The sequence below is a fragment of the Ascaphus truei genome, chromosome 5, assembly GCF_040206685.1.
Source record: "Ascaphus truei isolate aAscTru1 chromosome 5, aAscTru1.hap1, whole genome shotgun sequence".
Taxonomy (NCBI): Eukaryota; Metazoa; Chordata; class Amphibia; order Anura; family Ascaphidae; genus Ascaphus; species Ascaphus truei.
The window spans coordinates 296,877,633-296,890,413 of record NC_134487.1 but is presented as its reverse complement, the minus strand read 5'-3'; the positions used below and the strand labels follow the sequence as shown (position 1 = coordinate 296,890,413).

General features: G+C 41.6%; 1 protein-coding gene across 4 annotated transcripts in view; it reads right to left on the bottom strand.

Annotated features, from left to right (window-relative positions):
• PACSIN2 (protein kinase C and casein kinase substrate in neurons 2) overlaps window positions 1-12,781 on the bottom strand; it is an 84,099-nt gene that overhangs the window by 4,761 nt on the left and 66,557 nt on the right. For 3 of the 4 annotated variants that reach the window (XM_075602803.1, XM_075602805.1, XM_075602806.1), the window contains exons 6-9: window positions 10,782-10,957; window positions 6,558-6,678; window positions 1,016-1,140; window positions 329-427 (exon numbers count right to left, since the gene is read on the bottom strand). In XM_075602803.1, coding sequence (XP_075458918.1) covers window positions 329-427; window positions 1,016-1,140; window positions 6,558-6,678; window positions 10,782-10,957 — 521 coding nt within the window. The remainder of the gene's footprint in view (window positions 1-328; window positions 428-1,015; window positions 1,141-6,557; window positions 6,679-10,781; window positions 10,958-12,781) is intronic. The other variant, XM_075602807.1, reaches the window with a different exon arrangement.

Sequence of the window (12,781 nt, the reverse complement as noted above, 5' to 3'; positions counted from 1 at the left end):
AGCAAAGCCACAGCAGTTTTATAGAGATGGAGTTATCCCATGTGCCAACCTCACCGTTCGTGCTTTAATAACCTTGTTAACACACAAGAACAAAAAATTGAATCAGAAAGTGGTGTTAGTTTCCGATGCTAGGAGGAGCGGGGGGGGGGGAAAGAAGTGGCAAGGACATTAGTTGGGGAAAAACAAGGTAAAGGTTACGTTTTAGACCACTAGTAAAGGCTCCATGCTGCGTGCCATGTGGGACTTGTCTCGCCAACCCCAAACTTTCGGACAGAGGGAGTGTGAAGATCAGAAACAAGAACAGGAAGGGGAACATCGCTTCACCAACTTTTTATCTTTACTGTCCTCCTTTTCATGGACACTGCCAGACTCCTCCTCATCTTCAAAGGGATTGTTACTTGATTGCACTGACTGGATGCTAAGGTGGCTATTTGGGAAAGAGAGAGCAGCGACATCAACTTCCCAGACGATGGCAGAATGGGAATAAAGCTTAGCCGGCTTCCCCTTCTCATGGAAGTACAGGAAGTATTCTTGCATACTAGCAAGTAATGTTATAATCATGTGGCAAGCCTACAATAGAATATGCGCATACGTATGGAATATGCTGCACAGCTCTCTAAACGTGCAGAATAAGTATTTGCAAAATATAACAAAATCATTTAAAAGAAAGGCGATTTAGAGCCAAATCACCTTAATTCCCAATGCGATAGGGCCAGAATTGGCATTACAGGCTCCACAAGGCCTGAAAAGGATAACAGCTGGGAAATCAATCCCCTAAACTTCCTGGCCACATACCAGTGCTCCTGCATGTTCCCCCCCCCTCCCACCCACCCCCAAAAAAAGAAAATCAAACCATTAACATTGTAAACAAATTAGAGAAAAAATGTGAAAGTTGTTACCTTAAAGCGAAAAATGAAAAGAAAACGGTCACCCAAGATCACTATTGCAGAAAGGGCTAAAAACAGGACATTTTTCTAGCAGTCAGATTTGGCACGCCGGTGCCATGGAACCGTACCTGCTGTGTTTGTTCTGGAGGGTCGATGGCTCTCCCGTCTGGTTGATTCCCGTGAGGGTCACCCCTTCTCCAGGTTTTTTCTTCTCTCTTCTACTTAGCGTACGGTTTAAGTCAGCAGACCATTCCTACACGCCGCGAGGAGAGATGGAAGTGCCATCAATTACTGGTAAAACGTTATTTTTAAACATGACATTTGTGTATGAGATTAGACATATCTACATCTATAAATTAATTTAAAAACCTCAGGGATGGCCAACTCCAGTCCTCAAGGGCCACCAACAGCCCAGGTATTGGGAATATCCCTGCTTCAGCACAGGTGGCTCAATCGTAGACAGAGTCACCTGTGCTGTAGCAGGGATACCCGGCCTGTTGGTGGCCCTTGAGGACTGGAGTTAAGCACCCCTAAAGAGTTGGGAGACGGAAGTGTTGGAGAAACCACGGCTTCCCAATTATTTGGGTATGGCAGCACATTTCCATTAGGGGGCGATGTTACCCTAAAGAAAATAATCTAAGAGAGGGGCGGCCAGGGACAGATCTGGATTAGGGAACGAACATGCAGAGTTTCCCTAATGAAGTCCTCACAGGAGACATCGGAAAGATGCAGGAGAAAGAACAAGAGGTCGTACACAGGCAGGTGGCAGGGGGAAGGGGGAAGAGGCACTTAATCGTGGATTCATTGAATAGCCGGAGAGATGGCCGAGGCTAGTACAGTAAGGGGACTCCAAATTTGCTAGATCCAAGGCCAAAATATGAAGGCAGTGGGTGCTCCAACAGACCTGGAACCAATTATTAATTCTTTTCCATAAATGAATCAGAGATATGGCTTTACTAAGGAGTGGGTGTACGACTAGGTGACTAACTGGAGCCTGACACTTCTTAATCCTCCAACAGAAAAAAAAAAAAAAATGATGCTCTCACTTTGCCGAACCTCATTGGAGACAATTGTGTAATAAAGTCCAAAAACGCACCAAAAGTTTGTACTCAATCTTGAATAAAAATATTATTTCACTGTATCTTACCCACTCCTAGAGCCAATTCTTTGGTGGCGTGTCCAGCCGCAGATAAGGATCCATACAGCAACAAAAATATGCAACAACAAAAATGCACACAGCAGCGCACTGCCCACGGAGACAGGTGGTGTAACAATGTATTGTGTATCCAACATTACAAAAAGGAGGTGTAAGGCCTTACACCTCCTTTTTGTAATGTTGGATAGACAATACATTGTTACACCACGTGTCTCTGTGGGCAGTGCGCTGCTTTGTGCATTTTTTGTTGCTGTATGGATCCAAAGCCAACCTAAACATGAAAGGATGGAAGAGAGTCCGAGGATTCATATGGCATAGATAAATGGGCAGAGAAGGTGAGCCAAGGGCTTCTTATTGGCAAATAAAATTCCTTGTCTATCAGGGCTTCAGAAAGATCCCTTCAATTGGCGTCAAAGGGTAAAAAGGAATTTGGGGTAAGGCATACATCAGATAAGAGGCAATCCCAGCCATTTTCTTCATACAGAATTAACGCAAGGGTCTCCAGAGCTGAACCCCATTCATTTCAGCCCCGGGGCCCCCCTGCTTCCAGAGATACTTGCCTCTGTAGGGGGTGCAGGTAGCCCCGCCAGGGTTCACCGCGTGTCTGCTTATCAAAGTTTCGGGGCTCGACGGGCCAATAGGAAGCCGCGACATCATCAGGTGCAGCTTCCTATTGGCCCATGTGAAGAGGAAGCTGAAAACTGCAGATACCGGCACTCCCTTTGGGGTTATCTCCACAAGCATGGGGGTCTTCCGAGTTGAAATGAATGGGGGTTCATCTCTGGACACCCCCTGCTTGGATTGCACCTTTAATCAGGGAATACTTTACACAATTGTATGCATATGTACACATTTTCAGGAGGGTTTCTTTATTCCTAGTAGAAAGTTTTTGAGTCTCTACGATGCTGGTAACAATAATTCAACATCTTCTTGAGGAGAAGAACCAAATGGCAGTGAAATGTTCATCTAGGTCCTCTGCTCAAAATATGCATATCCTAACCTGTCAGAGGCCAAGGAGTTTAACCAACAACCCATGAGTGGGCTTCTGGCTCTGCACTTGGTTGTAGAAGCCACTTAATGTAGCAGAGTTAAACTTTAGGAATATCTTTGAGGGGGGAAACTAAAAAAAAAAGTACTTTTTGCACTCCGCATGATGTTCTGACACATGAATAATGTAGAGGAGGCTGGAAAAGCGTAGGTGATCCCGTGTGAGATACATGAATGAGGCTGGAAAAGTGTAGGTGATCCCGTGTGAGATACATGAATGAGGCTGGAACAGTGTAGGTGATCCCGTGTGAGATACATGAATGAGGCTGGAAAAGTGTAGGTGATCCCGTGTGAGATACATGAATGAAACTTCACCCCACTATAAGATCAAACACATTTGAATAATATTTTAGAGACTTACTTCATCCTTCTGCCAGAGAAAGCATGAAATATGGAATAATTAAAAATGGTTAAAATGACTGGAAATAACATTGTGTTGAGAAAACTCTTGAAATCGTGTCTTATATTAGCAATTTAGGCCAAAAAAAAACAAAAAAAAAAGGTATCGCCTAATACTGAAGTACTCATTTACTCTGCACCATCACAACCGGACTAACATGGCTATTTCTACTTAAAATCAGTGCAAGGAGACGAGTGTTTATAAAGTTCCCCCATCCTGCCCAAGGGCCATGTGCCAAGTTAATTTAAGCGTGCACCTCTAATAGCAACAGTGATTATTATAGACCAAGTGCAGGATCAACGTCCATTTCATAATCTGCCTCTGACATTTCAAAAAGCAAAGGGCAAATTTCCCTTTACAAAAAGCCAGCTGCATTGCACGGGCTGCCAACAAAGCAAAGATCAGAAGGAAGAGACACGGATCCAGAGCTCCCAATCATAAAATCGCAGCTCAAGGGGCTGGCTATAGTGTCCTTCACATTTACTGCTGTGTTTCATTCAAACAGATTTGTAAACATAATACAAGGGGGAGGGGGGGGGGTGATACTTTAGGACAAAAACGCTGGGAATTCATTATTATTTAAAAGAAAAAAAAACATATTGCACTAAAGTGACACTAGACATTGTCTGGAATGAAAGCCTGCTAATACAAGAGCCAGATATTATGCATTATTTAGAAAACATGACAAATAGACCAGGTAACATGATATATGAACTACAATACCCTCAACAAAACACACAGCTAGATAGGGGTGGTGGGGAAAGGGGAGAAGAGGGTGTTGGGGCGCAGAAATGTTAAAATTGGTCACTTCAAGACCAGACACTAAGTTGAGTTTAGAGATAGGGCGCTGATCCAACAAAAAGGCTTGAGAACCTGTCTGCACTTGCTGGGAGAGGGCCTAAATATAGGGGGTCCACTTAGAAAAGACATCTGCAGCATTTCTCCGTCTGTGAACGAGCCATGTTTACTGGCTAGTAAAGTGAAACATGTTATCAGTTTGCAGAATTGCGGGATGCATTCATATCTATCCACTTGGTTAGAATGGCCTTACATGCAGCTGACAAAATGCATACAATGTTTCGAGTATCAGGACTTATTTGGAGACGGATTTCCCAGTTTCCGGAAATGACAACGTTAAGTAGTAAAAAGTAGTTATATATAGAATAGCCTTGAGAGTAATTCTAAGGGATCACCTACAAATATATGATAAAGGCAGCAGCACTCCTCAATCAAAATATATTACTCACATTAGTACAAGCAACATTTTGACTGTCACAGGGACCTTTGCCCCGAGGAGGTCCTCCAAGTGTGACGGTCAAAACGTTGAGAGCAATACGTTCGGATTCACTTATTTTGACGTGTTGCTGCCTCTGTCTTATATTTGTAAGCTTTATAATGGAGCAAGAAGATTAACACAATGAACATATTGTCAGACTCGACACCGCTATTTTCTGATTTTCCTACATTGCCAGAAACCGCTAAACAAAATCTGCTCCCGATTGTTGACACAAAGAACACGGAGGTATCAGATTTTTCCTATGCAGAATTGCTGGCGATAAGAAAGGCTAGCGGAGACAGGTTGTATTGCTTCCCTTTAAAATGTGAAGAAATGGTAATAATCCTAACTGCATTATATCTCTATGACGAAGTCTTTCCTCTAACTACCAAGCAGGTCTCTAGAAACGGAGATCCTGATGAAGCGATTCAGTGATGCGTTTAGAAGATAAATTCATTCTTTTGGAGTACTTCAAATGTTCGACTAGGACAGGGGTGGCAAACACCAGTCCTCAAAAGCTACAGTGGCGGCCGCCTTTAACCACCGCGGGATTTAAAAAAAAAACGCGGGCAGATGCGGCATTTGTCCGTTTTCCCACGCCGCGGGCGCTTTCAATGTAAAGCGCCATTAGCGCTCGTCTGATGATGCGGCCGACGCTCGGGAACACTCCGTGACAAACGGACAACATCCCCGCATTTTTACGGGTAAGCAGGAGGATTAAAGGGGCCGCGACAGTACCAGGGGGCCACATATTAGTCCCTGCTACACTACAGGTGGCTCAGTGTGACTGAGTCACCTGTGCTGAAGCAGGGATATCCCCAATAGCTGGCCTGTTGGTGACTTGTGTAGTTGCCTGCCCCTGTTCTGGGCACAGTGACTCACTGACTAAGAAGGAATTTATGAATGTTGGTTGTACAAATGTGAGTACAGGCATACCCCGCATTAGCGTACGCAATGGGACCGAAGCATGTATGTAAAGCGAAAATGTACTTAAAGTGAAACACTACCTTTTTCCCACTTATTGATGCATGTACTGTACTGCAATCATCATATACGGGCATAACTGATGTAAATAACGCATTTGTAACATGCTCTATAGTCTCCCCGCTTGTGCACAGCTTCGGTACAGGTAGGGAGCTGGCATTGCTGTTCAGGGCGTGACGACAGGCGCATGCGCGAGATGCAGTTTGCCTATTGGGCGATATGTCCTTACTCGCGAGTGTACTTAAAGTGAGTGTCCTTAAACCGGGGTATGCCTGTAATACACTTTGATTAATTCATTGTAAAGTGCGGCTGCTTTTATTTTGTATACCATAGTCAAATGGTATATAGTCAGCGATTGTGGTGTTTATTTATTTTAAAAAAAGCAAAAAACGGTATAATTCTGTATTTAGCTTTTTTTCATTTTGTGCCACACACCCCATCCAATGCCATAGATGTCACCTGACATGGTAACAGGGGGTTTGGTGTGCTGAGGGCAAGTGGGTCAATGATAATATTATTAGCGTCATTAAAAGGCCATTCTAAGCAATTAGATGAGAATGAAGCCTTCAACAATTATGCAAACTGATAAAATATCTGTTAATAGGCAAACAGGGTATTTTTGTGCATATCATTTATATCTTGTCAGGTCAAAAGAAAACCAGACTTGGGGGAGTCCCATACAGTACATTTTTATGTATTTAAAATATCCCATTTAATGCAATAGGATTAATTTATCTTTGGTAAAATGTGGGTTACACTCAGGATACCGATACATATCCCCACTAAATCAGGATTGTAGGCACATACCTCAAACTGTGGCCAATTCATGGACATGCCTGGACCATTGTTGTTTTGAAACCATTTCAAATCCTCCAGCACATCAGCTGATTTGATGGAGTATTCCAGGTCTTGGTAGATATTGGCGTAGCTGATGAAACAAAATATCAGCATTAATAGGGTTTTGTCATCTACTTTCATGTACAGCTGCTTATGTACATAAAGATATATAGGAAGCTGCAGCTAAAAGCTCTGCTTGTGTTATGACACAAAATGCCTAGAATATACCCCACCTAGACCCTGCTAAATTACATTGGATTAGATATATAAAAAATATATAATATATATATTATACAAGTGGATTAAAGGCTTTTATTTGCTCTACTATTGTAAGTGCATATCTTACCAATTTATTATCTGATTTTTTTATATACTGCCCTATGATGTTCCTTTCTCTTTCTCTCTTCCCCTGCATATTTGCGCTTAGGTCATTCTTCTCTATACATTCAAGGCGGCGATTGTGGAGCCGCAGACCTATTTTGGCTGCAGTTTGTAGGGTTAGTAGATTGTAAGGGTTTATACCTCTTTTATATTGACTGATTTGGCTAGAAGTGTGGTTTATATATTTTCTACTACACTAACATTGTTAAAATTTGCGCTGTTTGTATCTTGTTTATATATATATATATATATATATATATATATATATATATATATATATATATATATATATATATATATATATATATATATATATATATATATATATATATAATCTTGTTAAAATATATAATATATATAATATATATTAGTGATCGGGTCCTAAAACAGTCCCTTATAGAAGATATTTGATCTTACACGGAAGATTTAGCTTGGTTTCCCCTGGGTGGCTATTATGGAAAGACCAAAACAAGGCATCAATAGATCTGCAATGAAACGTGTTAATCATGCCCTGGAGGCGACTAGGTGCTCTATTAAACGTTTCTGTAGGAGGGACGACCCCTTGCGAGACCGTTAATGTTTCCATGCCATATTTAAGTTTGTTTGCAAAAAGGTTGATAAGACAACCCAAAGAGACATCTAACTGCACTCTATATCAACAAAAAGGGGGAGGGGGAATGGGCAGAAAAATACAATCCGTGGGTGCTAGTGTCCCCCAACGTCCATGAGTTTCGATTCAAATAAAATCTTTTATTAGGTATACCAAAAATATGTAACAAATAAAATAAAACCAGTTAAAATTAATTTGGAGGTCGCTACGGACTCTACCTAATAGCCCCCCTAATTAGGAAGAGGATATCTACTTAAGCAGGGAAAACTGTGTGTATAGTTCATAAGTGACTCTGGGTGGATATTGTTTTTATCATCATAACATCCGATGTTATTCTGTATAATAATACAATAGCAGCACAGTGCGTATACGTTTGTAATTATAGGACGTGTTTAAATACAAGACGAGCGCTGTCTCATTTCAAATATGAGGTCACATGGATGAGTAACTTTTTTTCCTAGCCACACTAACAGGATAACGCAACTCAATGTCAATTTATAATGGTTACAAATATGTCGTTTGTGTTTAGTAACAAACTGCTCTCGTCATACCACATATTTTACCGCACTAACAGCAGGAAAATGCAACTCAAATGTCTATATTTAAAATGTTACAAAGTATGTCACTTGTGTTTTTGTAACAAATTGCTGAAGTCAGACCATATATTTAGTCAGGGTGTTTAGAATGAGCTTATTGTAACATACTGTCCTTAGCAATGCTACATACACCATTACTCTGTTTCCTTATTTAAAGCTGCAGTTCAGTCAATATCCTGCATGTGTGTTTTTTTTAATAAATCAGTTCTGTAGTAAGAAAAAATACTTTTAGCATTTACTGTTTTAAAAAAAACAACTTTGAAAGACCAATTTTCTTGTATTCTATTTTAACAACCATTTACTAAGGCACTGCCCCTTCATGTCCTGTCACAAGCTCTGGCACACCCCTTTGTCAGCCCTGCCCTCCCTCTAGCACATGTCAGTGCAGGAGTGCTCATGAATATTCATGAGCTTCCACTGAGTGACAGAAGCAGAGGAAAAACATATCCCATATCTAAAGATTTCGCCAATCAATACATGGAGAACGAATTGACTGGCAGCTATACAGTTCTTTAGGTAATTAGAGATTGCCCACATGAAACTATTGAATTAAATAAATAAAAAAGACTGAACTGCAGCTTTAAGCTCATATAGCCAGCAGTGCTATAGAGAAAGGTGATAGGAAATGGTGTTTGTAATCTATCGGTTATACCGAATTCGCCATATAAATCCCAACTGACATATGAACAACTTATTAGGTGTATTACCCGCTATTACTAATAACCGTATCCTGCATTGGTCGCAATTTTGTATATCGCCATATGACCTGATCCATCTCTCACGTCAACTGGCGTCAGCAAAGTGACGTCATAAAAAACGACGCACGTTTCGTGTTATGGTAACACTTTACCAAGGTTGGAGGTATGCTCTGTGCTTCATAGCAATGTCTTATATACTTAATTACATTGATTATTGGCAGATGAGATGTCTGTTTACACTTGCGGCTATAGCTCCATATGATTGGTCGTGGAGTTGGTGCACACACCCCCTGTTTAGGTGTATAAGCACAGGGCATACCTCCTACCTTGATAAAGTGTTTCCATAACACGAAACGTGCGTCGGTTTTTATGACGTCACTTTGCTGACGCCAGTTGGCGTGAGAGACGGATCAGGGAAGCGCTACCACATGGATCAGGTCATATGGCGATATACAAGATTGTGACCAATGCAGGATACGGTTATTAGTAATAGCGGCTAACGCAGGGGTAATACACCTAATAAGTTGTTCATATGTCAGTTGGGATTTATATGGCGAATTCGGTATAACCGATAGATTACAAACACCATTTCCTATCACCTTTCTATATAGCACTGCTGGCTATATGAGCTATATAAGGAACAGCGTAATGGTATATGTAGCATTGCTAAGGACACTGTTACAGTAAGCTCATTCTAAACACCCTGACTAACTATATGGTCTGACTTCAGCAATTTGTTACAAAAACACAAGTGACATACTTTGTAACATTTTAAATATAGACATTTGAGTTGCGTTTTCCTGCTGTTAGTGCGGTAAAAAATGTGGTATGACGAGAGCAGTTTGTTACTAAACACAAGCGACATATTTGTAACCATTATAAATTGACATTGAGTTGCGTTATCCTGTTAGTGTGGCTAGGAAAATAAGTTACTCATAATTGTGAGCTCACATTGAAATGAGACAGCGCTCATCTTGTATTTAAATAAGTCCTATAATTACAAACGTATACGCACTGTGCTGCTATTGTATTATTATACAGAACAACATCATGTGTAAGGATGATAAAAACAATATCCACCCAGAGTCACTTATGAACTATACACACGGGTTTCCCTGCTAGTAGATATCCTCTACCTAATTAGGGCGGCTATTAGGTAGAGTCCGTAACGACCTCCAAATTAATTTTTCATTGATTTTATTTGTTATTACATGTTTTTGCTATATACCTAATAAAAGATTGTATTTGATTCGAAACTCCTTTAGAGTGGCCATTTGGGACCGTAGCACCCACGGATTGTATTTTTCCGGCCATTACCTTTCCCCCCCCACCCCCTTTTTTTTTGTTAACAGAGTGCAGTTAGGTGTCTTTTTTGGGTTGTCTTATCAATTTGCAAACATATTGCTATTTATCCCTTGTGCACCATATTAATACTAGGGGCGCATTGACTTGCAACAGGTGAGCAGCAGGTAACATTTCTTTAACATATTTAAGTTTCTCAGATTCTTTGTTGAGATTTAAGATTTTTGGGGGGACCTTTGAGACCTAATTCATAATATATAATATTAATATATAATATACATACATACATACATACATACATACATACATACATACAGTGGTTGACAAATCACCAAAAAATCTACTCGCCACCTAGTACCAAACGTGTGCTGCTTGGGCCAATATTTACTCGCCCGGGGGTTAAATCCACTCGCCCGGGGCGAGCAAATGTATAGGTTTGTCGAACACTGTAATATATATTCCATTTCTTTTGGCCGGAAGACCATCAGGACCCTTCCTTACCTCCCACACATTATCTATAAACATACATGAAGCTTTTACCCACTTTGTACAATTGACATGGACTCTGTGACAGAGGGCATGACTGGGACAATCCCGGCCGGGTTACCTTTCCACTGTTGACAAATCGAGGTGTTTCTGGACGTCTAGGAGCACGTCGCGGAAGAAGCGCAGGCGCTTATCTTCAAACTGCTGGCACTGCTCAAACACCTGCTCCATGTTCTCCATGTACTGAGGGGTGGAGCCATCCAGATCTTTCAGGGACTTCTCATACTTCTCCTGTGTCTGCCGGAAGGAAAAGGAGAAGGTAAAAACCCAGTGTGTGAGCTCAGCAAGATCCGCATGGAGAGAAGTTTAGCTATTAAATAAAATTAAAACAATGGTCTCGATCCCCTGAGGAAGTGACGTGAGTCACGAAACGCGTAGGGTCAAAGGTCACGGTGCCTTGGAGTTACACTGGTTGTGAGAAGTGTCAGTCAAGTGAAGCAGGAAGCAGCATCATTGAAGCTACAGTGCAGGCAAGCAGGAGAGTGTGGAGTTCCCTTACTCGGCAGCCATCTTGGAGTGTGTTTTGAAGCTAGAAGGAAAGATACTACACAGGGAGCCCCTGAGGACCCCCACTGCTGCAGGCGTCTGCCCCACTTGTCTACACATGCTTGTTATTCCAGTCCTGCTGTAAGTAGGGTTTTGGGTTTTAACCCCTTGATGACCCGCTGCAGCAGGCTCCGTTTGTTTTATTAAATAGTTATTTTTCTTTCAGCTTGATTGTTTTATGTTTGTCTTCTGTTAAGTGTTTCATGTTGTTTGTCCCATTTTAACATTACATATTACACTATTATTTTTCTTTGTTTCTGTCCCTATGTCACAGACTCCCGGATTGGAGATTTTACAGTGATTGGAGCATTTGGATTATCTTCCCTTCCATCTGTTTGGACTCTATTAGGGACTTTGGATTCTTTTTGGGTGCTGGTCTGTATATGTTCTTTGTGTTCTCTCTGGTGTTGTTCTGCTAGTGTTCCTGGCTGCCCTGTACACATTGTGTTATTATTGTTAGTATTTTATTTTATTGCACGTAGCGCCTAAGCACTTTTCTTTGTGTTATCAATGGTCTCATGGTAATGAAGAGCTTTCAAGTTTAACAGATTTGTTAATAAACTAAAAATTTAACTAATGCCAGGGATAAGCCTAGCAGGTGAAAATGAGGCGAATTTTCTTTTTAGACAAGTATGGATAATTTTCAATGATTTGGGAACGTTGCCATAATATTTGTGAACACGGTAAAATGATCAATGACTTGTGAGTCGTGTTCGGCCTTTTGCTTGTTTTACTGCATTGTTAATTGTATACTCCTCTCGTTGGACTAACAGGGAGGAGACGACACACACACACACACACTTTAGACGAAATCACATGGGCAGCACTCAATGGTTAGGTCAAAAATGAGTATATTCTTAAACAAAGACACAGAACCAACGTTTCGGTCCACCAGAGGGACCTTTGTCAAGGTGGCACAGGTTTTGGTCGCCTTTTTCACCAATCATAACTTAAAATGTGTATAGTAAACCTACCCAGCCTTGAAAATTGAAAAGCCAGTACAACCAACCTCACACTGAGACCCAGAAGGTCGAAACAGCGGTCTGTGAGTGGTTTGACTGCCTTTGCATCTAATCCCATGCTGTGCTTAAAAGCTGTGTGAACAGCAGAGCATTTGCTTATAAGGTTTCCATGTAAAAATGGATTTCAGGCAACAGGTGGCACATTGTGTGCTCATTTGCATGTCATTTCCCAGGATCCCTTGCTGCAGTGGAAGCATTGTATGCTAGGTGATAATGGTAAAAGGCAGGGTGAGAGAGAGAGAGAGAGAGAGAGAGAGAGAGAGAGAGAGAGAGAGAGAGAGAGAGAGAGAGAGAGAGAGAGAGAGAGAGGGGAGGGAGAGAGGGGAGGGAGAGGGAGAGAGAGAGGGGAGGGAGAGAGAGAGGGGAGGGAGAGGGAGAGAGAGAGGGGAGAGAGAGAGGGGAGGGAGAGGGAGAGAGGGAGAGAGAGGGGAGGGAGGGAGAGAGAGGGGAGGGAGGGAGAGAGAGGGGAGGGAGGGAGAGAGAGGGGAGGGAG